General features: G+C 40.6%; 1 protein-coding gene across 4 annotated transcripts in view; it reads left to right on the top strand.

Moving 5' to 3' along the window:
- Positions 1–24888, top strand: part of UNC5D (unc-5 netrin receptor D) — a 287207-nt gene extending 262319 nt beyond the window's left edge. For 2 of the 4 annotated variants that reach the window (XM_084615270.1, XM_084615269.1), the window contains 5 exons: positions 882–1109; positions 4077–4226; positions 11483–11647; positions 15542–15720; positions 22651–24888. In XM_084615270.1, coding sequence (XP_084471396.1) covers positions 882–1109; positions 4077–4226; positions 11483–11647; positions 15542–15720; positions 22651–22855 — 927 coding nt within the window. In that variant the 3' untranslated portion in view covers positions 22856–24888. The remainder of the gene's footprint in view (positions 1–881; positions 1110–4076; positions 4227–11482; positions 11648–15541; positions 15721–22650) is intronic. The other 2 variants (XM_084615268.1, XM_084615267.1) reach the window with 1 other exon arrangement.
- The last annotated feature ends 1003 nt before the right edge of the window (positions 24889–25891 follow it).

The following is a 25891-nucleotide window of genomic DNA, read 5'->3' as shown; positions in this document are numbered from 1 at the left end:
TACATATTTCATGCCATTTTATATTCCATTTAATTGGTTGCCTCATTGGATTAACCTGTGTCAGTAATGTGTACGGGTTTATTATATGCTGCATAAAGTAGTTTCCATTTTCAGTTCAAAAGCTTTCAAAGTATCAGTCAATTCAATTGAGTCTTCCCATTTTTCCTCACGCTGTGGGAAAGCCCAACAGTAAAACCATCCATGACTTTCTTAACCTTCTCTGCCTGCCCCTCCCCAAGGATTTTTTCCTATTTGTTGCACTTCTCTGCCTCATTTCAAGTTCAGCATAGTTCTTCTATACTTGATGCTGTTGCATTCAGTACTCGGTCAGTTTCATCAGCACTGGTTGCCAGTATTCAAGGACTATTGAGGAAAAATGAAATATTGCAGTGCAAATTCCCCAAACCATTTATCTAATGACAATACAACATGGCAAAAGAGTACGTGAAGACAAAACGTTGTATTTTTTTTTTTTTGGATCAGAATAAACATTATCTTGATAGTTGCTATAAGAGGATGTTAGCTGCAGACTGTTTTTCAAGGTTTGCTTATTGACTTCCTTCTTCAAGGTAATTTCTTAACCTGACATTAGGAAAAATTAGCTAGAAATCCAAGAACACTTAAGAAGATGTTAAAATTGCTTCTGCATCATTATTATTACTACGTTCTGCACACAATGGATTCTGCACGCAGCCATAAGTGCTGGTGCTGACTCAGGGCTAGACTGCGAATACTTGAATGAGTAAAGTCTATGCGATCTTGGCCACAAAGTATTTTATGTTTCAAACAAATTAGAAAAAAATGAAAAGAAACTAACAGAAATGTCCCGGCACCTGTTCTAAAAAGCCTTCTGATTTTGAAATATGATTTTCATTACATAGGAAGTGATGTCCATGGAAGAGGAAACTACTTCCTGCTACTGCCTGTTGGATCCTTATGCCTGTCACATTCTCTTAGACCGCTTTGGAACTTACGCGCTCGCTGGGGAGCCCATCTCTGACTGCGCGGTTAAGCAGCTGAAAGTGGCAGTGTTTGGCTGCATGTCTTGCAATTCGCTGGATTACAGTCTGAGAGTGTACTGTATGGACAACACCCCTTGTGCATTTCAGGTAAATTATTTTAACTCGTGAATTTTATTGTAGTTATTTTTCTACAGAATTGTTGTTTATTATTTGTGTTACTGTAGCACCTTAAAGCCCTAGTCATGGCCGTTGTGCTCGGCCCCACACAAACATAGAACAAAAAGATGGTTCCTGCCCCATGGAGCTTTATGCTGCCACTCATCATATGTGATTTAGTTCACTTTGCGAGGTCACTGGACTGGAACTCCGGAGACCAGGACGCTACTCCTGGCCCATCCACTGACCTGCAGTGTGTCTTTGCTCCAAAGCACTTAAAGTGTGGGAGAGGAAACAGAGGCACAGAGACATGAAGTGATTTGCCCAGAGACCTTCTTTCATTATGCATTTGCACTGCACCAAGTACAATGGGGTGTTACTGTGATACAGATACTAAAATATCAGCCACTTATCCTGTGATGTGTCATATTTATCAGGGTTATTAACCTTTACGTTCTCATTAGTCATGTCTCCCTTTTTTTGAATTGCAGCAAGAATTGGTCGGTGTTTTTTGACCCTTTCCATAAGAGTTGCACAATAATTGTGCATAGTATCTTTTAAAAACCTCAAATGGAACCCTGTGGTAGTTAATCAAAATTAATACAATTTTTTTTTCACATGGTGTTTCTGTAAAAATTGCCTTATTTGGAGTTTGCCGTGGCTGCAGCTGGAATAAAGCACGTGTCTTTCGGGAATAGAGATGAAGACAGTTGAGACAGCTAATTTTTTTTCCCCATTCCTATTTTACCTCACAGAAGCATGGTGCTCTTAACAAAGCACGCTCTGGTACAGTTCCGTTTTTAACAAAAGAAAAGCTAGTGGTAGCTAGAGAAGTGTGGTAGCTGTGCACTCACTGCTGAAAGATGGATGGTACGTACCACTAATGTCTAGTAATATTTGTCTTGGTAAATCTGGGTGAAATTTTAAGGCCCCAGTTCGGATCTTGCATACAAAGGCACATAGACGCACCCCTAACTTGCACTGGGTCAGAAACCGAGCGGGTATAAATCTGTGTAGTCCACTGACTTCAACGGAGCTACAAGAATGTTAATTGGCTACGGAGTCTGTCCCATTGTTGTGTGCATGTATGCCGTAATAAAGAATGTTCAAAACAGTAATACTACAGGGCTTCAAAGCACTTTAGCAAACAGAAATTCCAGAAACCAGTATTCTGCAACAGAGGAACTGTGAAAATGGCACATATGGGAAAACCAGAAACAAGTTTGTCTTATCCAGAGCAAAAGCAACCTACTACTGTTTTTTTCAGATTCATTCTTATAGCGTACTATTCTCCTGCTGAATGATTCATCCAGCCTGCACTTTATTGAAAGAAAACAAACAAAAAAGCTTGATTTATTTGGACCATTTTGGGTCAAAAATTGCTGCTGCATTCAGAAAAAAACAATGAAGAAGACTAGAGGCTAGTCTTAGAAGACTATTTTCCTTAATGTTAATGAAAATAAATGAATAAGACACGTCTATTTATACTTTAGATTTTGATGTTTTTAGAATAATTACCCTTTTTTTCCACTTATAGAAACCAGCACACGTTGTCTGTACATAAGACTATTATATGTTTATGAAATTCTATTTTCTCTATAAATATCCTATGTCAGTTCAGTGCCAGCTTCCTTTTAAATATAGAAATTGAGTAATTATCAGATAAAACGTCAGCAATAGATAAATAGAAGTGCTGGTCTGAGTCTGGACTACTGGGTTCTGTTGCTCATTTGCAGTACAAGCCTACATGCCTCTATTTGTCCATTTGTAAAATGAGGATATTGCTTCACTTAACATAGGTGTTTTTAGCAAAAACAACCAGGAGTCTTTGTGGCACCTTAGAGACTAACAAATTTATTTGGGCATAAGCTTTCGTGGGCTAAAACCCACTTCATCAGATGCATGGAGTGGAACATACAGTAGGGAGGTATAATAACTCCTTGGGGCAGTAGTAGTCTCTCTTTGTACCTCAGATGGTGCCAAGAGTATCATCAACACTAAAGGCTACATCATGGTGTAACCGCAAGCCTTGAGTAAGGTTGCACTGCTCCAGGGACCAAACTGTGACTGTGTCGAGATTCAATCTCTGATTTCCCCCTTCTGCTAGCAGGGAAGTAAACTGTGCCAGCACTTTTCCATGCACAATTCACTTCCCCCTACACTCTGCCTGAGCTGCTCTGGCCAGCATGTGGGGGACAGAGTAAATGCTCCCCCCACTGGATGAGGAGTGGCAGCCATGCGATGACTCTGATCTGGGCAGTCTCCACAGGTGCACCCTTCTCTTCTCCTTGGGTCACAATTTAGCCCTGTACAAATAATAATAGCAGTGTAGGGGACTGACATATAGGAAAAGGTCCCAGCCAGCCCAGTCCAGATGTATGATGCTGCAGCTTTGACAGGACCCAAACCAAAGGAATCATCAGATGTTTCCCCTCTGCTATTCTTTGACATGTGTTATTCTTTCTGTAGAACATGGATGCATGTGGTACTTGACACATGGGGTGCAATCCTTGTCCCACTCAATTCAATGGCAAAACTCCCAGGGCCCGATTTATAAAGGTATTTAGGTGCCTAAAGATGCAGATAGGAACCCAGTGGCAATTTCAAAAGTACCTAGGTACCTGACTTCCATTGATTTCTGTGTGAAACAGGTTGATGTGCTCAATCCAAATCCTGGGGGACTGGCATCCAGGTCACAAAAGCCACCATCCAAGCAGGGAAAAAAGGACTGATAGAGGCACAGGGACCGAATTCCCCCTTCTCCACTGTCAAAGTGTGGTCCCTACATATCCGTGCCAACTCACCTTATCAGGGCCATGCAGCACTATGGATTCATTTTCCAGGGCTGTCTGTCTGGCACCTTTAACGAGCATGCACGTGTGTTAATATTGATATTTTCAACAGTAAAGACCCAGTAAGCCTCATCTTTGTTTTGTTTTTTCTTCCCGCCTCCTGTAGGAAGTGGTTTCAGGTGAAAGACAACAAGGAGGACAGTTGCTGGAGGAACCTAAGTTGCTGCATTTCAAAGGGAATACCTTTAGTCTTCAGATCTCTGTTCTTGATATCCCCCCTTTCCTCTGGAGAATTAAACCATTTACTGCATGTCAGGTACTTGTCAATATTCTACTTTTTCTTTTAAATTCAGAGGCAGTATGAGTTTTTACCAGTAAAAGCAGAATGCAGGCAAGGCAGCTGCCTCTTTTATTTTGTTTTCGAAAGAAAAGCGTGGATTTAATCTCTGAGCAGCCAACAAAAAATGCAACGATGATCGTGAGAAATGAGGAATGAAACATGTCATGGAAAGCACAGTGGTTGTAAATCTCTCTCAGCTTACAGAAACGTGCTTTTATTTCCCCCCACGTTGCATTTGGCCCCAACTAACTCCCTACGTTCAGGCTCAACATCATCATTCCCGTTAAGAGCAGGTTTTCGATATCAGTAATTGAGTTGTCATTCCTGGACTTAATGCAAACAGTGAATGATCAGCTGAAATGGAGTGCATGTCTGCATGCATTTGACTGTCATGGGTTCAAACCATAGCATGTCTCCATTTAGGCTTAGAAATGATAGAGCAGCAAGTTCTCCTGCCTGTGATGCATTAATTAAAGAGGCTGTCTAAGATGGGAAGAGCCTATCAAATGCATTCGTCCCTGAAAATTGTAAGCAATCCATTGGCACAAAGTGTGTGAAAATAAAAGAGAGGAGCTTAATTAGTATGTCATTTCACATACCCTGCAAACAAGTAGGCAGAGAAGAGGAAAGCAGGGTCTCTTGTGATCTCTGGGCAAAAGTAGCCCTAAACGTATAAGCAGATTGTCCTAAATATCAGTGAAACTGAGCCAGAATGCATGCCCTATGCTAGAAATACAGATAATAGAGCACGAAGGTAATTTATGCCACGTAATTTCAGTGGAGGAGGAAAGAGAATGTTTACCCACAACCTGCTCTGAAGAAGTATCAAAGTATCTTGTTCTATTACATTTGTTTATTTTACAGTTTACAAAACAAACCTATCATAATCTATAGGCACACCTCCCACTTGTGTTAAACACACATTAAAATCTGTAGTTCTATGTGCATTACTAAGCTTTTCTGCTAATCACAGTTTAGGGTTTGCTTACCCATAGACAAAGGCCACTACAGAGTTCAGTTAATATCAAATCTACATCACCTCCTGATTAACCCGTCCCAGAGAGTAAAAACCTTGCAGTACAATCAAGAGTGATTCAAGGCACCATTAGAAATATCCTGCTTACAGAAGACTCTTCTAATAAAGGTGGAATGCAGTTGCACACAATACATTTGGGGTACTTTGTGCTGGTCTCTTGAGATTGCTTTAGTAAGAGAGGGTGGAGTGTCTTTCACAGGTTCCACTATAAAGAATTAGTATCATTTAAATGTCCAGTGTATACAAGAGCAGATCTCATAGTGACACTGGTGTGGCTTAAATGAATTTGCACACCCTGGCACCTACAGCAAAGCCAACACATTACAATGGAGAGAATTCAGTCCCCATTGTCACACCTAGTGCAGCAAAACAACTCATTTCAACAACGTTAGTGGTAGATAATGCTACTGTTCAGAGGGCTGTATGTTCCCATACTCCTATACTGAGCAGTCAGTGCAAATGCTTGTAGTTTCAATGTTCACAGAATTCTACATTTTAGCACTGACGTGGCTTATTGCGTGGACATCTGCAGGGGGGGGCTGCAGTTACGTAAGAGAGAAGGAATCAGCCATTTAATTTTAGACTGGACGATAAAGTCTAGCCAGGGAAGGATAATCTGGATGACCCACTGGGATCTTTCCAACTCTCTTCCCCATGTTTCTGTGTATTTCAAGACTTTGGTGAGAGTTATTTCTGGTTGTTTATTTCTACAGAATGATGTCTTTAGGACATTATCTCCTTGCTGGATGTGAGTATGTGCAAAGTGGTGAGAGTTACTTGGAGGCCCCAAAGCATTTTGTGTGTGGTTCAGCACTTTCTCGAATGCCATGTACAATTTCTATGAATAAATACATTGTTTATGGTGTGTTAAACCTAGGTATGTGTGTACTCTGCTGGCAAGCAATATTCTGGCGCTTCCAAGCCAAACTGAGCTGCAGGGTGCTGTTAAAATAAGTCCCGATAGCCATGCAAATTTCTCCATATTTATCTTTATGGGTTGTAAGGGCCTCACTTCGCTGGATCTAATGCGAGTGGCACCCTCCAAAATAACTATTAAATGTATTGCTGAGAGATAAAAATATCAGATGAGGGAGCCATATCCCAGATAGCAGCATTTAAGTAATAAGTGCTATGTCTCTCTAAGAAGAGCGCAGACTGGGATGGATGGGATCAGGAACCTGCAGAATTTTACATGTAGTGCTCAGATTAAACCACTCTTGCCGCTCTGGCGGCGAACAAAAATATCTGCAAAATCTTTGTCATTGAAATGGATTTGACAGGATGATACTGAAGCCAAATAAATATTTGCATTTTATAATTGTATGTAATTTGAACGACTTGGATGGCTGAGAAATAATTATTATTATTTTTTAATAGGAACTGCAGCACAATTTGCACTAACTTCATATTCTCTGCTCAGTGAAACGTGGTCTGTGATGAATCTTTAGATCATCTGACAGCTTAGATTTGGGCCCTGCGTGAACAAATAAATGTCACCAATTTCTGTCCTCTAAAAGCCCAAGCCCTAAGATCTGTTTCTCCAGGGTTCTGCAAATTTCTCTCCAATGTTGACTCCCTTTTTATTTCATGTCCCACCCTCAACATTTTCCCCCCAACCAAGGAGGACTGAAAGAGGCTCATGTTGACAGCACTCAGTGCGTGCTTGACACTTTACAGAGCTATTAAAAGACCCTGTCCCAAGGAACTTACAATCTTTGTAGATGTGACCCAACAAGGGGAAGGTAACGGACTTTGTGGAAGAGGAGGATGACTGCTGTTGATACCTCAGATATGGATTATAAAATCTTATACTTCAGGCCATAAACCAATCTCTTACATCAGAGACCAGCATGAGGCATACTGTGGGAAGTATATTATCCCATGTTGGCCTCCTGCGGGTTTTTACACACAAGTAAGTCTATAAATGCTACATTTAGCGCTCCAAATGAAAGCAAAGATGATTACTCTGGAAAAATCTCATTACAGTTGCTCCATTTTTAATATTTTTCTAATGTTTTCTTTATCACCATTGGTATCTTGCTACTGACTCAGGAGCTAAATGTAGCACTGGATAGATGGACCTAGGGCAGATCCAGACTGGCAATTCCCATGTTCCTAACTTGCAGATAATTGGGTTTGGTGTGTGCATCTTGATTGTTCCATTCAATTTTGTGTGTGTGTGTGTGTGTGTGTGTGTGTGTGTGTGTGTGTGTGTGTGTGTGTGTGTGTGTGTGTGTGTGTGTGTGTGAGTGAGAGAGAGAAATAATTCAGTTCTTGGAGAGCACGTGGCAAAGTTGGAAGAGATTTGAATGATGACCCAGTGGTGGCTTCATAAGCAGCAGACAGGGATTTTGTTCCTTGCAGAATGGGCAGTATGCAAGAGGCTTGGAAGTGGGAGTGAGATAAGGCGCATGTCCATGCCATACTTAGCACCCAGACAGAGCAGCGCACAGCTCCTGTCAGGCAAAAAAGGCACCCGATTCCTGCCTAATGATGAGATCCCAATGCAGCATGGTCTGGGAGTGCTGAAAACTGTGCCCCGTCTCCCTTATGGTAGCTTTTGTGATGCCCTAAGACCACCAGGTTTGCCTAGACTGTGGCTGCTTTAACTTGTGTTTTGCAACAGTCACCTGCACAACTGCCTGGAAAACAGGATGTTGAACCTGAATCAGAAAATATAGAGACGGGGCAGTATGTATATGGGCACTCAGGTCCGCCCACTTGAAATTCAGAGGAAGGAGGAACCCGTATCCGGGTTTCCAGTTTAGAAAATCTTTCTATCAAGTAACCGAATGCCATGGCACTGTGTCATAATCAAGTGTCACCCCACGGTGCACTGCCAGCAAGCACACTGATGCGAGATCCCTCTCTCTGTATTAGGGAGAAGGAGGTGAGCTGATTGTGTTGCTTTTTGTCTTTGCGGTGGCAGGAGGCGCAAAGCCTGTGGTAGGATGCTTTTTACAAATTGTGAATCGAAAGGAAAAGCAGTAGAGGTTAATCCCACAAAAGATCCAACAGTATCACGGGGAGCGTTCTCCTGTAATATACCAGCTGCATTTGGTCATGTCGGCTATCACACAGAAGCAGACACTTAAAGCTTGGGCTCCCTCCCACCACTTTCACAAATGATAGGGAAACCCCTCTAGACGGTGAGTGTCAGATCAGGATAAAGCTCAGACAAACAAGGTATGAAGCCAGACAGCCATCTTCCTTAAGTAAAAAGCAGCTGTTTTTCCCAGCACCTTCTGTGTCTTGGAGGATCCAGAGCCTGTCTCCTGATAGGAGATGATTTACATTCTCTCCATCTGCTAGGAGCCTAATTATAATGGGGAATCAAACTAAAAGTGTTTCCACAACACTCATAACTTCACAATACTTTGTCCTCTTGTATTACTTTTCACATAATTCTTCTCAGCTCAGTGAGTTCCCACATGAGTCCCTCTCCACTCCAAATGAAAGCAAAGATGATTACTCTGGAAAAAATCTAATTACAGTTGCTCCATTTTTAATATTTTTTTAATGTTTTCTTTATCACCATTGGTATCTTGCTACTGCTACGGACTCAGGAGCTAAAGATAGCTCTTCTAATTACTACTTAGTGCATCATTTTGTGTAAACCCTGACAGTCTTGAGAAGATGCAGAGTTAGCTGCATTTCAGGGGTGAGTAAAATGATCTCTAATCTGTATTAGCCTTCAGAAAGGCGCAATGATATTTTTGTTTGGAAAGTGAATTGACGTCTCCAATGGAAGCGGGCGGTAGATGTACAAAGTATCATCGTATAATTAGTTTCATAGGGGATATAGGTTTCTGTGAGTGCGCCGAGTCTTATCTACTGATGAAAAAGGGGCTCCCCTTGGATAGAACTGGTGTAGAAAAGGGAGGTAAGGAAGAGTAGCTCATGTGTTTTCCACTGAAATGAAATATTAAAGGTCACACTTTATGTTAAGGATCAATTTATAATTAGCTTATAAGAGGGTTAATACATGATTTAATGAGGATTAAATTATAAACACTTGATTAGAGTCCAGCAGCTAAATGGTTGCTTATAGTCATCTATAACATCTTCTACTGATGTGAGAACCCTCTTTGTGTATTAGGGAGAAGGAGGTGAGCTGATTGTGTTGCTTTTTGTCTTTGTAATGGCAGGAGGCGCAAAGCCTATGGTAGGATGGAAAACCTGTCTTCTGAAAGGAGACTCAAGGAGCTTGGTTTGTTTAGCCTAACCGAAAGAAGGCTGAGGGGAGATATGACTGCTCTCTACAAATACATCAGAGGGATAAATACCAGAGAGGGAGAGGAATTATTTAAGCTCACTACCAATGTGGACACGAGAACGAATGGATATAAACTGGCCATCGGGAAGTTTAGACTTGAAATTAGACGAAGGTTTCTAACCATCAGAGGAGTAAAGTTCTGGAATAGCCTTCCAAGGGAAGCAGTGGGGGCAAAAGACCTATCTGGCTTCAAGATTAAACTCGATAAGTTTATGGAGGAGAGGGTACGATGGTATAGCATGATTTTGGCAATTAATTGATCTTTAGCTATTCATGGTAAATAGGCCCAATGGCCTGGGATGGCATGGGATCTGAGTTACTACAGAGAATTCTTTCCTGGGTATCTGGCTGGTGAATCTTGCCCACATGCTCAGGGTTCAGCTGATCACCACATTTGGGGTCAGGAAGGAATTTTCCTCCAGGGCAGATTGGAAGAGGCCCTGGGGGTTTTCCACCTTCCTTTGTAGCATGGGGTACGGGTCACTTGCTGGAGGATTCTCTGAACCTTGAAGTCTTTAAACCATGATTTGAGGACTTCAATAGCTCAGACGTAGGTGAGAGGTTAATTGCAGGAGTGGTGGGTGAGATTCTCTGGCCTGCATTGTGCAGGAGGTCAGACTAGATGATCATAATGGTCCCTTCTGACCATCATATCTATGAGTATAGCCATTTAAAACACACTCATGTCTATAATATGCTTTAGCATCAATTAATTTATTAACGCTTTACAAATGGAACCATAATATTAAGTATGACCAGATTAAATCTGATTTCTGTTCTTTCTTTCAGTGGCCAGCTCTGCACACTTCTTAAATCAAGTCTTTCTTTCAGTATTTACGGAGCTAAAATTTAAAGAGAACACAGGCAGGGAAACCAACACTGGTGCAAAATGATACATTTGAATCTGCCTTTGAAACCCAATTCTCTTCCTTTATGTTAAGATAATGCCTCATCTGAGCCATTTAATGCTTATTTCCCCCACACACACACTTTCTAGTTTGTAAATTTGTTGTGACTTTAAAATATTTTTAAATTAATGGACTGTTTGAATTACTTTCCCTGTTCAGATGATTGCAAGGCAAGGATATAGGACTCCTGTAATAACTTTCCCTGAGTGGGGTAATAGTTTTCTTTGGATCCCTTTCATAACACTAAAGTTCTAATTGCTCCTATTGGGCATGTGCTCTCCTGCGCACATCCAGACCCTCATCGTCCTAGGAAATCAGGGTAGCCAGGAATACCTGAAGTTTTATACTGACCCATTACAGTAATGGTTGTGTTGTTCATAGATGGTAAAGGAGCAGTGTGAGATGGTCCAAAAAGAAAAAAAAAAACAAAATAGGCTAAAGTAGAAGGGAAAACAGGCTGAATGCAGGAGACATTTCCCTAACTGTGAGGTGTAATGTGCTGTATATAAGTCTCTCAAGAGAAGTGGCTGAAGCCCCATCACTCAGATTTAAAATTGGACTAAAGGTGGCACTGGAAAATGTGCTGTGTGGCTTGATCCTGCACTGGCTCATGGAAGACTGGTTGACCTAAGGGAGGGGGTCTTTTCCATCTCCAGTTTCAAGGATTCTATAATGCTTATTGTGAAAACTAGAGAGCTCCAGGGTGTGGCAAGAATTTGGAATTCTGGAGTCTGATGGGGATAATAAATGTATTTCACTCAGAGGAGTTTAAAAAAAATAAAGTTTAATTCTCTCTGGTCATCCATGTCGCTGAGTGAAATTTAAGCTTGCAGTAATTTTAACATTGCAGTTTTCAATTGGAATTGACATTAATTAGTTTTGTGCAACTCGACATTCACAGGGACATTATTATAAAAGCAATTCCAACAAAATTGTGTATATAATTATTATTTGTCTCCTGCTTTGCAGTTGTCACAGCTTCTCTCTCCTTTGGGATGTATTTCTTTCACAGGAAGTTCCTTTCTCTCGTGTGTGGTGCAGTAACCAGCAGCCACTGCACTGTGCCTTTTCACTGGAGCGTTACACTCCCGCGACCACACACCTGTCCTGCAAGATCTGTGTTCGGCAAGTCAAGGGCCATGAGCAGATTCTACAGATCCAGACATCTATTCTAGAGGTAACTTTTTTTCATCTAGTTCTGTTCCCTACTCTGTCACTAAGTTGCTGTGTAACATTGGAGACAACCCTGCCTCAGTTTACCCCATGTAAAATAGTGTTGCCTTTATATCTGTAGCCAGCATTTTCCCTCTGGAGAGCTGCTGCTTTTCAGCTCAGCTTCCCAGTGAAGGAGAGGTCTTTGATGCAGAGTTTGGGTATATTATAAAAGTAACTTGGTTTATTTACACACCCACACCAGTCATTGAACTGAGGTGGTCAAAAAGCATGCAGGCAAATCCTGCCATCCAAGAATCTCAATTCCTAAGGGAAAGGACAAAATCTGCTCCTCACACAGCATGTCTTAACAAACCTGAACATTTGCTCACAAGTAGAAGGACTTGGAAGACTGTGCATAGCAGGACCACCTGGCGATGACTGTCATAACAATAGGTATCTCATCTACGCTTTGGGGGCCTGCTTTATTAATGTGAGAAAAGCATTGTGAGATTTCTGGGGAAAATGGCCCACTATGCATGTGCAAAGGTAAATAACTAAAGGCATTATGCAGAGGAAGGGGGACTAAATAGGACTATCACAACAATAAGTAATAATACCACACAACGATAGTTTACTGTGGCAATGATAGATTGGCCTGAAGCATTCAAAGGGGAAGAGGTAAGGCACATAGTGTTGTGCAGATGAACACAATGAGGCATGGAGAGATTTAAGTGTTTTAGCCACAAGGCTATCCTTTCTTCCCCCTCTAGATGAGGTTAGCTGTTGCAGGATTGTGGCTTTATCATGTTAACTCAGTTTCTGGATTCAGTGCTGGATTTTTATTTTGGGCATTCAAAGTCTTACAGATCATCATGTTCAGGGCTAACAGGTATTTTTTTAAAAAAACACCTGATAGATGCTGTGTCTCGATTTGCATTATTTACCTTAATGTTCAACAAGAGTTTGTTTGTGATCAGCATGGAAAAGGACCTGTCCTGAATAATCAGGCTTCTCCTATGAAGCCTTGTGGTATGTATAATACATAGGCTTAGTGCTGGATTTCAGAGAAAGAATATGAATTGTGGAAGAGGTTATCAATATTAGACAGAGAATGTTGAAACTTTCAAGGATATGAGAACAGAGGTTTCTTACAAGTACAAAGGTGACAGAGCAACCATTTACACATTGTGGTGAAGCCCTTTCAAAAAAACGAGTGAGGCCCTTGTGGCTAATGCATTGGATTGGGACTCTGAGTTCAGTTCCTAGCTCTGCCACAGCACAGACTCCTTGCATGGGAAAGTCACTTAATCTCTTTGTACCCTCAGTTCCCCACCTATAAAATAAGGATAATGGAGGCATTTTCTGTCATGTCAATTTACATTGTAAGCTCTTCAGGCCACGGGACTGTGTCTGTACAGCATTTAGCATAATGGAGCATACAGATAATAAATAGCTAATTGAAAACATTACTTCTCGGTTGGTTTTTCATATCTCCCTTGTATGCTATTGGGGATTTTTGTTGCATCTCTGTTTCCCCCTGCATGACTCAGTCCAACAGTATTGTGATAGAAATCTGCAAGAAGGGCAGTCATCTATTTTTCCTCAGTTAAATGTTGCAGTGGTGGGAGGACTAGCTGTCCATAAACCCCAGGTACATGTTAGAGAACATTCTAGTATGGCAAGTTTTCTTAGTCTATCTCCAAAGGTGATGGAAGGATGAGGCTAATTTGACTGGGGGGGACTGAATACTTGAACTTCTCATTGCTTTACAATTCCCACAGCAGTGGCTTATCTCAGAAGTGCAGGGTATGAAAATCCACCTTTTCTGATTGTTTAATTTAAACATGCAGAAGAACAGTAATGTATCTACAGCATTCCTATTACTTTGCATGGATGCTTTCTCGGATGTATCATAAATATTAAATTATAGTGATGTTACTAGTATCTTCATATAGTATTTATACTTCAGTAGCATCCAGTAGGGCCTCAATTCAGATGTCTACAAAACCAGACAGTCCCTGACCTGTACAGTTTAAAGTCTCAAACTGAAGAGAGGACACCATGTTGAAATGTGAATTAAGTCAGAAAAGCTGGTAGAGTTGTATTTGCATTTGTAAAACGGAGGCAATATGATCTGGAAATAACAGACTGTATAGTACGTAGTATAGTCGTAGCTGTGTCAGGCCCAGGATATTAGAGAGACAAGGTAATATCTTGTATTGAACTGACTTTTGAGCCACACAGAGCTCTTCTTTAGTTCTGGGAAAGAAACTCCCAGCATCACAAGAAAATGCAAGTTGGAACAGATTGTTTAGCATAAATAGTTAACAGGCCACTCTACCTTGAATGGTCTCTTGCTAACACCTCTGCAGTCATAGGAAAAAGAGGAGATTAGTGGGTCACAGATTGTTGTACTAAGCCAGAGTGTGTCTGCTCAATCCATCATGTTTGATGTCTAGCACAGAAATGAATTTAACTTCTCAGGTTCATCTTTTGAAAGTGTTGTGCAGGTTTCCTATGAGGACTGGTAGGTCAGATATAGAGTGATCACTTTATGAAAAGCGTTCACTCATGGGTGATTGTGTGAGAACATAGTGATTGTCTGATTTCACCCACATAATTGGTACTGGGGCAATCATTGCACTGGATGAGGTATACCACGTGTGATAGGCAGGTGTATGGGAGGCAGGGTTGGTCATTGTAGCAGTGGACTTACATATGCAGGTTTTGCATCTGTTGTTCTGTCAGCATCAACCCAATCTCCAGATCAAGCTGGAGATATATACAAATTATATAACAATGTCGGAGGTGGACTACAATCCCGCTCATTCTCCCATAACTGTGTTGCCTCTTGAAAGTATAACAGGAGTGAAAACAGTACACTCAAACAGATGTAACTCCGCGCCATCACTCCATATTTATTCTCTTCTACATTCTTTGGGTGTTTGTCATGAATATTTTGACCCAGGTGTGCTCATTACTCAGGCAAACTAATTATCCAACCCATTTAGACTTTTTTTCCTGTTAATTTATGGGTCACAAACATATCACAGTTGTATTTGATGGGTTATTTTCAAACTGCTTTTATGACCAAATTCATAAAACATATGTTTACCACAGTACTTGTAGTGAGTATTCATTTGATTACTGGTCACCAGGTATAATTTCTGCTTCCTTGGATGAACTTTTTTTCAGCCAGAAGTACTTCTTAAAGGTTATATTTCGTTGCACCAGGAAACTATATAATCCCCAAAGTAGCTAAATTTGTGTCTTGACTAAGTGAATCTTAACTATCTTCTGCATTTAGGTATTTGTCTAAAAGAATAGGGTAGCTATAGGTCTGAAAACCTCTGTTCTCAGTACAGCCCAGTGTGTGTGAGAATGTTTAAGTTCATGAGCAGAGCCTAAAAGGACAAATTTGAAATGCAAGTAATTCAGCAAACTTTCTGTAAACACTCAGGACTGGAAAGGACCTTGATAGAATCCTAGAAATGTAGGACTTGACCTATTTGTCTGTTTCTACTAAAGCCTTTTGGATTTCGCACATGGTGTCATAGTCAGAAAAGAAACAGTATATTCATTCAGGACAGTAAGCTGCCCAACTGGTTTCATGGTATTATATTTGGTATATATGGTATTTGTGTGCGTTAATGCTAAAAGGAAAGTTATTACTAATCAGAGGTGAGAAAGAGCATGGTCCAGTGGTTAAGGCACTAACCTATAACTTGGGAGACCTGTATTTAAGTCCCAGCCCCACCCCAGACTTCCAGTGAACTTCAGGCAAGTCATTTAATCTATAAAATGGGATAATTGCAGTGACGTACCTCAGAGGGGTGCTGGGCAGCATACGTGTACTATAAAAGGACCTTAGATACCAACTGACCTATTAACAGTTTTGTTTTTATCTTTCGTGTAGAATGAGAGAGAAACCATCACTTTGTTTGCACGTGAGGACACCAACTTCCCTGCACAAACTGGTCCAAAAGCCTTCAAAATCCCATACTCCATTAGACAGAGAATATGTGCGACATTTGACACACCTAATGCTAAAGGCAAAGACTGGCAGATGTTAGCACAGAAAAACAGCATCAACAGGTAATGAAAGGCAAGTTTGAAAGGTGAACATTTACATACACAATGGGAATAATCTGCTGCTATGATTTTTTTTCTCTTTGCTTGTATAAAAGATATTTGAATAAGAATTACTATAGTTTAACTGGAGGAGAAAGCGGTTGCTATTCTCAGTTGTATGAACTGCAGTTTACTCTGAGAATAAGTGTTTTGGGCCAATCCTGCATGATGTTAAGGAAGTCTGAACTTTCAAGTTATCTATGTTCTGGAACGTCTTCTCCAACACATACACATGGTGTCTTAGCAAAATAGGCAATTGCAGAAGGCAGAGAGATTTCTACATTGCTGTATGATACAAAGATAGCCTATCATATGTCCCCTAGGGTTTGACACACACTGAAAAAATTGTTTGGCCTGTTCTCTCCCCAGACTAATGCAATTTTTTCTTCACATTCCAATTCAAAATAACTGATGCTTTTTTAACCTGACAAAAGTATGTTTAAAAAAAGTCCCCATCTGTGCTACCAATAGTACAGCATTATTAAACGTGAGAGAACTAGGGTGGGGAAATATCAAAATTGATGCTGCTTGCTTGTTTAGTCTAAGTGGAAAAGTCACAGTCTTACTTTCTGCTTCTCATGAAAATAGTACAGGAGAATATTTAAATATGACCAAATAACTTGTTTACATTGGTCTAATAAAGGCTAGTGAGAAGCAGGATGGGTAGGACTCCAGCAATGCCACCTATGCTCTTAGTAAGTCACTTATTAGCCTCCCATTTTACAAATGAGGACTTGAGAGATTATTTTCTTTGCTTCACTATATCCATGTGAGGAATCAGGTACTACATTGCAGGGGGGGCTCAGACAAATGCTGTTTGCTCTCAGATACCTGAATATACCTTCCCTGTAGTTAGGTGCCACACGGACTAGACTTTATACAGTTGTTCCTTAGAGACTAACAAAATTATTTGGGTATAGGCTTTATCTGATGAAGAGTGTTTTAGCCTACGAATGCTTGACAGTGTATGGTAACTCTTGACTTTTTAGTGGAAAGGAATTTTGCAGAATTTGTTTTTAAAGCCTAAATCTTAGATCTAAACCACCCAATAGTTCACCTAACTTTGCAGCACTCTGTATAGCTGACATTCAGGGTAGTCCTTGTGCTAATTCTCACCTTGCCCCCCAATCTAGGTGAAGCTCACATTCCCATTTTCAATACTTACAGCGTAGAGCTGGTTTTCATTTAAACTGCTCCTACTTGGAAAATACTTCTCATAGTTCTTAGCTTGGTGTTTTTTTTAAAAAAACCATTTAGACATCTCCCTTGCTCCAACAGTGGGTTGTTCCTCATATTTCTTTGTTATAGAGTTGGTACTCAGTAGAAGCTCATAAGCAACAAGCTCCTCTTTTTGTAAGGAAGGGATGATTTAGAGTGTGTACATGGTATTATATGCCTGCATTAGTGACCACTGTGGCTGAGCGTCATGTTCATCCTCTTTTGTGCAGGGTGCTTAGCCCATTTATAGCTGGCTGACTAGCTAAAAAAAACCCATAAATATTAAATGCAAGTTATCCATTAAACAAACAGTGGCTTGGAGAACATGCTGGTTCATTCACAATGGGTGCTTGAGTCACTTTTTAGTAGAGTCAAAATGAAGAGAGGCATTTTGTCAGGATCAGTTGAGTAAATAAAGACTGAGAAATCAAAGAAATTAATACATTGGGGTTTTTAATTTTTCTAGGAGAGAGTAGACAGACACGCACAAGCAACAGTTAATGCTGCGGCTTTTAGACAACAACACTGTAATAGCCAGCTTATTAATGTTGTTTGTATTACCATAGCACTTAGGAGCCCCAGATATGGACCATGACTCCCTTGTGCTATACAAACATGGAACAAAAGGATGATCCCCTGCCCCAGTTAGTTACCTTGGGTGTCTAGCCATAGTAGAAAATGAGAAGTCAGCAGAATTAACCTATTTAATGAGTGGAGCACGGCTGCACAGATTTTGAGATCATTGTGATAAAGTAGTCTTACTGGCAAAAGAAATTCACCCTTCCATTCAGAGTAGCCACTGAACACTTCCGCACAGTGCAGAGAAATGCAAACCAGCCCTCAACAGGGTGAGAAAACGTATACGTTGGCACTGCTGTGTGTTCCATTCAGTGCCCAGAAGCAGGCATAATGCTGTGAACAGGATTTCCTGTCCCTCGTGGTGTGAACTAGGAGACGCTGCTCACTCGGCACAGGACTTGCCAGCCCAGGCCAAAGCAGTGACTCACTTACTCTAGTAGCTTTCCCCAACAGTTACTACTGCCAACTGCTTCAGTGCAATAAACCTCATGATGGACAAATTGAGGAAAATTCCTTCCTAACCTCCATCAGTTAGTGTTTCTCTTATGGCATGAGGATTTATTGCCCTTCTATTTTTTTTTTTTTTAATGTAAAGTCCGCTAAACTCTTGACCTCCCTGGTATCTTGTTGCAGTGATTAACAGTATTTTTTGTCAAGGTTCTTAAGAGCTGCACTTAGTGTCTTTGGCCGGTATTTCTGACTGTTGGTGGCTCATGTGACTTCTTCCCCGATCACAGTTTCTAAGGCAACTTGTATTGTTCATTGTTTGTATTAGGATAGCATCCAGAGGCTCCAAGCAAGATCTTATTGTGCTAGGGGCTGTACAGACACATTGTAAGTAGACAAGACAAAGGATGAGAGTATCTTTGCACAATGTACTTTATGATCTGTATCTCTGAAAAATAGCCTTCGTTCAGGCCTGAAACTTCCATTCTCGTCATCTGTGCTTCATACTTAGCGGCAAACCTACAAGTGGCTCAGTGCACTGCTTTCTCATGTTACCCAGTCTTTATCCTTTGTAGGATCTAGCCTTAAGTAAAACACCAATAAAGTCAGGTCAGACTGAGCTCCTTACTGGATTATTCTTCACAGGTTTCTAAAGTCATGAAACCAGATAAGACTGAACCATCATGCACTTAGTGAAGGAAGAAAGTATGATTCATTGGGTTCTTAGGGACTGCAGAGCTATATTCACTAAAGTCACATATTGTACAAGCAGGATTCATGTTAAACTAAGCCAGGCTTCACTTCTGGAGAAAATTCAGAAACAAGCTGTGTGTGCGTGTGTGTGATCAGAGGCTGCTCTGCAGTTTTTGTCTCTCCAATTACTTGCTTTTGGGCACATAAGTGGCTTTCATTAAATGAAACCAGTGCAATATGGAAGACATTAATATTTTTTCATGGTACCAAGGGGGAATTGAAAACATTACAAGTACAGTGCCTCCTCAAAAAGTATTTGTTTCCTGTTCATTAGAGACTACTTGATAGTTTCTCTCAGGTAGTCTGTGCTATAAAAAACAAATCTACATATATTCATTTGACTTTGAGACTAGAATAATAATCCATGGGGTGGGATGGAAACTCATTTAAAATTAGCATCCGAAGAATAGGCTAGAGGAAATAAGGATGCACTGGCAGAGCATGGTAGATGGTCATCCTTCTGTGAAGTGTATGAGGTCGGTGTCTATTATTGGGATAGATGGGATTTGAAAGCACAGGGGTTGCTAATGAAACACAGTGCTTCTCCATAAAACAAGCTCCCATTCAAATTTTTGCTGTTTTCAAACTGGTTTTCTATTAAATGTCAGCCAATCACTTGAAGCGACTGAGCTCCCAGTTTGAGCATAGGTTAGGATCTCAAATTGGAACAGCTGACCCTACCTTACTGAGAAATGGCATGTCTTTCCAACTCCAGTTTGCCTCTGGTTTGTTTTTTTTTTTAAAAAGTCCATGCACAATAAATCATAGGAAGGGACCTTGAGAGGTCACAGAGTCCAGTCCCCTGCCTCATGGCAGAGGGAAGTATTATCTAGACCACTCCTGACCAGTGCTTGTCTAACCTGCTCTTAAAAATATCCAATGATGGAGATTCCACAACCTCCCTGGGCAACTTATTCCAGTGCTAAATCTCCCTGCTGCAATTTAAGCCCATTGCTTCTTGTCCTATCCTCAGGGGTTAAGAGCACCAATTTTTCTCCCTCCTCTTTGTAACAGTTTTCAAGTATGTAAAAGGTTACAATCCCTCCTCCCCCCCCCCCCCCAAGTCTTCTCTTTTCCAGACTAAACAAACCCAAATTTTCTCAATCTTCCCTTATAGGTCATGTTTTCTAGACCTTTGTCGCTTTTCTCCACATCCTTCCTGAAATGTGGCACCCAGAACTGGACACAATACCCCAGATGAGGCCTGAGTAGAGCAGAAGAATTACTTCTCAGGTCTTGCTTATAACACTCCTGCCAATACATCCCAGAACGATGTCTGTCTTACACACTGCAGTTTACATGCAGATATATTTTTGGAACAAATACATTGGGCTTCACTTTGTTTTTTCTTTTGCATGATTTTTATTACTACTGGAAAGTGTGATTCCAGCATTGTCAGCAGACAGAACACAGCATTTACCTGAGCCATAGTTAATATTCCAGTCTACAATACACCAATGGCACACCAGCATATGAACAAGGTCACTGTACACTACTTTCCCTCATTATCTGCAAGGGTATTTTTGCTAACTTTTTTTTCCCCCACTGAATGCATCCGACGAAGTGAGCTGTAGCTCACGAAAGCTTATGCTCAAATTTGTTAGTCTGTATTCGCAAAAAGAACAGGAGTACTTGTGGCACCTTAGAGACTAACACAGTTGCTACTCTGAAACTCGACATTGTGTATCCCTGCATTTTATACAACAACTTGTCTGCAGGCAGTGACCTGGCAATTTTAAAGTACAGCCACTCATTCTCACACACACACACACACACACGCAAATGCGGACTTTCCATCTCTTAAAGGCAGTGACTCACAGAACCCAGGGTTAAATGGAAACTCTCTGGTAGCAGTAAGGTGGGGAAGAGAGCAGGAGACACTATCATACCAAGATGGGGTGTCAGAGAGACACACAAAGTTGGGTTTTTTTAATATATAGTTGTGAAATTTTGTGGGGATAAAAAAAAGTTAGTGACTTCATTGGAACTACTCATCAAGCCAGGTATTATTCTAGATGAGTAACAATCTGGCTTTAACTCTGAGATGGATATTAATCTACACCTGACAATGTACAGAAGTCACTTAATATAAAAAAATCCCAATAGTGAAGTAGAATTAGTCATCTCTGTCTATACACACACAGTTCACTATTCCTGTATAACGTTCTGCCATTTAAAAAAGTCTTGTACATACTGCAAAAAAAAAAAAACAACAACACCTGTGAAAAGAAGTGGGTTTTGCCTGTTCTTTTTCTACCCCTGTGCAATGTTCCCTCTAATTTTTGACAGGTTGTGTGCGCAAAAAATTTCTTCTGTGCAAATTGTGCACACAGGTACAGCTTAGAGGGAACAGCAGGTGTTTGGTGACAAACATTTGAGCAAAGGTTTTTTCTAGCTGTGCCTAAATGATAAATTGCTCAGCTCTACTATGTTTTGTTTGGAGAAGGGGGATTATAGGAAGTTCCATTACCACCTTTGAACGTAAGAGAAATAAAAAGTGCAGATGTGCTTTGTTAGTTTAAATTAACTGTACTCTAGTTTGCAAGTGGGGGTTGGGTCGTTAGGACAAACTGTACAGTTACTTAAATTGAAATAATCTCAGCAAGGGAAATGCTTCCCTCAGCTGCTATAGAATACAGCAAGGGCTTTTCTCACATGCACAGGTGGAACTGAGCAAAGATGACCTGATGTGGGTGTTGATTCATTATCAGGTTAGATTTTTTTTCAGCAGGCTTTCATCAGTAAATATTGATTTAAACGCCAATACCAGAAGGTTTAGTCATAACATTTTGGGAGGAATTATGTGATAAAGATCTATGGGTAATTACTTAAGAGGATTGCCTCCTGGTGGCCAAGCTCCTTTGTTGTCCGCAGTAGCGGAGGGGAGTTCAATGGTATGTAATAATTGGGATGCGGGCCTTTTAAATTTTAGGGAAGATGCGTGACGGTTTCATCAGATGAGTGGTTTCGCATTAGAAAAAAATCCAGTGGGAAAGGCAGCATATGAAATTGCAGTCTACTGAAATGATCCAGCAGTACTTGGAATAAGCATCTGAGTTACAGTTTTGACATTTCATTATAGAAATAAATAGGTCTATCAAACCGTAACATTTCATTTCTATTCTATGATTTAATCACTTTCCTCTCCTTGCTCTTGTGTGTATATTACGCATATACATGTACCTAATCTTTGTCTGTCTGTGTGTGTGTCTGTCTGTCTCAGCACCATAGATATACAAGTGGATGTGTCAAACTGAGATATCATGGCAGAAGCTTAGGACAATACACATTTAAAAACCAGTTTGCAGACCAAAGTTCCATAAATCATGAGCATGTATCTTTTAAGAAAATCAAAATGTACAAGTGAAGAGTCCCAGCCCAACAAATGATACCCATAACTCATCACCACAGATATCAGTAAGAAGTCAAGTTCTTGACACTCAATTGTATACACACAAATATATTACATATATGAAGTTTGCCATGGCCACTAATGCTACATAATTTAGGCAGCAAATCAACTCGACAAGGCAGTATAGGTAAATTCTTATTATACGCACACCTCTTCATTTAGCCTTCCTCTGATAAACTGAGCCCATGGCACAGCAATGCATTTCCATGTGCTGCTACTCCCTCCCACTTATTCAACTCCTGTATTTCTGAAGGTTTTGGGGGTGGGGGTCTCAAATTGTTTTAAAGCTAGATTGTCAAGAAAATGGGCATTTTGAGGGACAGCTGCCAGATTCTTTAATGTCCATGAAGTTCACTTCATTGTCTAAAAATGTATCTGTAGCCAGACATGATAGACAGAAGGTCAGTTTCACATTCACAGAGGTAACAGCATAAATTACTTTCTAATCCTTTTGTTTTACCTTGCCTCTCTTTTTTTTTTTTTAGGAATCTCTCTTACTTTGCTACACAAAGCAGCCCATCTGCTGTCATTCTGGACCTGTGGGAAGCCCGACATCAGCATGATGGTGACCTTGACTCTCTTGCCTGTGCCCTGGAAGAGATAGGACGGACACACTCCAAAGTCTCAAATATTACAGAAACTCCGATTGAGGAGACCGACTTCAGCTACAGCAGGCAAAATGGACTTTAGTCATCTCTTTTCCATCCAAGAACCGATGGCCAGATTTGACTTTGACATTAGCAAATTTCTATTAGCACGGAGGAAAGAAGGGTTTTATGCACATTGCATACAGGGAATTAGACCTTCATTTCTACCACCTGTTTTTTATTTAGAGGAGCAGAAGAAACCCCAGAGTAAATCAGCACAGTAACAAGGCAAATGCAATCATCTCTGCAACTCCACAATCCTCCCAGAATTAAAACTCATGTCAGAATATTGACAATAAAGTCTACTTTTTTTATGACTCCCAGGGGCTGAGAGGGTGGGGAAGCTGTAGATATCATGAAACAGTATTGCAACCCAGAGAAAAATAAAAGGAGGCAGTGGGGATGCTCTATGACCAAGAAGTTATTGAATATTTAGAGCCACTAACTAGAATCTCTGGGTTTCAAGATTTGACCACACGGCTCGATTCTCCCTTGCCTTGCACCTTGTCAATTTACAATTAAGAGGGTATAAAATACTACCATGCTGATGTGGTAGCACTGTGCATTCGCTTTATACTGGTGTAAGTGAACTCCATATATTGCAGGGCTCCAGAAAAATCAGACCCAGGGTATTCAGCCATCCCGGGAATTGGAACCTATACAGTTTCATATATGTAACCGATCTCAAGCAGCCAATCCACTTCAAAATTTGATCATGTAATTAACGTACACATTTGCTGCAGAATTTTCCTGGTCCTTCTAATAGCAAAAAGTCCCCCAAACTCTTTTTTGTGAACTTGTTCCAAGTTTAATGCAGTAAAAAGCAGCACTTTTATAACAACCAACTGCAGTACTGGGAATAGCCACAGCGGTTTTAGCAAATTTGTACGTTCTTGCATTGCTCCTAATTTCAGGGCTAAGCCTAGACAGTCAATCAAGGCAGTGTAACTTTGGCCTGGTTTCAGGTGGAAATAGAAACCAAGCCAAACATCGATAATCAAAATTGCAATCAGAAACAAATCCAAGGGCACACCCAGAAATTGGCCCACTTTCATCCTAACGGTTTTGTGAACTGTGGCAGAGTTTCACATTCTTAACGCATTCTGAGCTCTGCTGCGTTCCATCTGGTTTAGTGATGTTGATGCAATCAACAAAATGGTGGAAAACCAGAGAAAGTTCCCTATCTTTTAAAAATAAGCTACAATAAGTTACACAAACCAAAAATGTGTGTTCTAATGGACATGGTGCAGAATAAGATCTGCCCATGACCTCTGTTTTAAATCCACTCAAGTACCAATTATGGCAAACAGATCATCAGTATTGGTGGTGTGAGCACAAATCGGTGTAGCTCAGGAGCATCAGTCATTGAAGCCCATTTTATTGTAACGGTTTCAATAAGATGCAAGAGAATTATTTTTTTATAATCTGGCAGATTTTAGAGAGGGGGCTGGGAGCAGCCTGACAAACCAAAAAGTAGTTTACAGAACACGCACCCTAATGATTATCTGAAGCTATTTCTTCAGATAAAATTGCAGTTGTGGTTGTACAATTAACAACCCCCTTCCAAGCAGTGACTTAGCAAGTAACTGTTCATTTTCACTGATCTCCAGTACAAACCTTCCTTGCTTCCCCTGCTCAGCAGTCCAGAATAAATACTTAGACAACAGTAGAGAGACATGGGCCTGAAATATTTCTTGCATTTCATTTCAAGCAACATATTGTGAGGGGTTTTTTTTTAAGATACCTTTCTTTTGGCAATGGGAAGCAGCAATGGCTCTTAAATGTGCTTAAGACTAACAAAATTCCAGCCTATTCCTCAAGGAAGTAGCAAACCTATCACTATTGTCATAGCACATGGCGCTCTCTTTAATACAGAAGAGGAGGAACTGAAGTTACTAGACACAAAATTCAAAGAGTCAGGGATTAAAAGTTTCAACCATGACACCAAGAGAAAAGAAATATGTGCTGTAGTTTTCTTCAAAACATACTAGAGTATATTTCCAGCAGTTAACTTTTTTCTCGACTTCTAGCCATTCACACATTTTGGTAACTAACCTAAGCCAATTTGAAAAAGCAATCAAACTGAAGATTCCTAAGTCTCAAAATGTATTTGTCATTCCAAATGTTCTGAATGTGTTTCCTTGTTGATTCCCAAATATGTCTGATGCACACAAAGCATAGAGGGGATAGAGGCACCTGCTACAGGGAATCTGGAGTGTAAAGCTTTTCTCAGAAAACTTAGGGTTTGCTGTATAGAACTGCAGCTGTTTCTAAAAGAAACGCCACACGGAGCAGCCGAACCCTGCTTACTGACATTCATCATGTGGATAAGGTTACTGAATGCCTTGTGAAGTCTGTTTAGCAAAAGTTGGTCCCTTTTTGGGAGTGAGAGAACTCCGAGAACATGCACTGTGAGTTATTCAAAAGCACTTCTGGAGAAGGTCTTCATACTAAAGGGAGCTGGGGTGTAAACCAAAAATCTACAGCCTGATCCAACGACCGCTGAGGTCAATGATCGTCTTGCCACCACTGATTTCAGTGGGCTTTAGATTATGCACCTGAAGAGGAACAGCTCTGAAAGTCAGTTTCTTGCAATCTTCTAGATACATGAAACTCAGGCTCTTGCCTCAGTTGAAAGACTGTGTCTAGTGTGATTTCCTTGGGGTTTTGACCCTATTTCCTCATTTTTGCTAGATTTCCTTGTTTGTCTTTTGAGAGTCATTTCAGTTAAGAATGCTAAACGCACGGTGGTTCTGATGCCCTTGTATCATCAAGCAAGCTGGAAATGGAAATGCCACAGAATGAGGAAAAAGGAATTGACTGCTGATCTCAGAGTTGAGGTGAAAGTGGTAACCAGATTCCTGGCCAGCTTATCTCTAATGTGACCCTATCTGGCAGCATGTCAGAGTCACAACAGAATGAGACACTTCTGATGAAATGATCTCTCCTGACCCCTTTCCTCCATACGTAAAATCACCCCCGCCGCCAAAAAACCACGTTTTGATATTTGCAAAATATAGTCACTTATTTTTGTGCCCCTCTCCACTTCCCTCATTTTGTCCATTACGAGGAATGGAAA

The sequence above is a fragment of the Lepidochelys olivacea genome (assembly GCF_965140295.1).
Source record: "Lepidochelys olivacea isolate rLepOli2 genome assembly, chromosome: 26".
Classification (NCBI taxonomy): domain Eukaryota; kingdom Metazoa; phylum Chordata; order Testudines; family Cheloniidae; genus Lepidochelys; species Lepidochelys olivacea.
The sequence above is the reverse complement of the archived record's forward strand: the minus strand, read 5'-3'. Positions and strand labels throughout refer to the sequence as shown.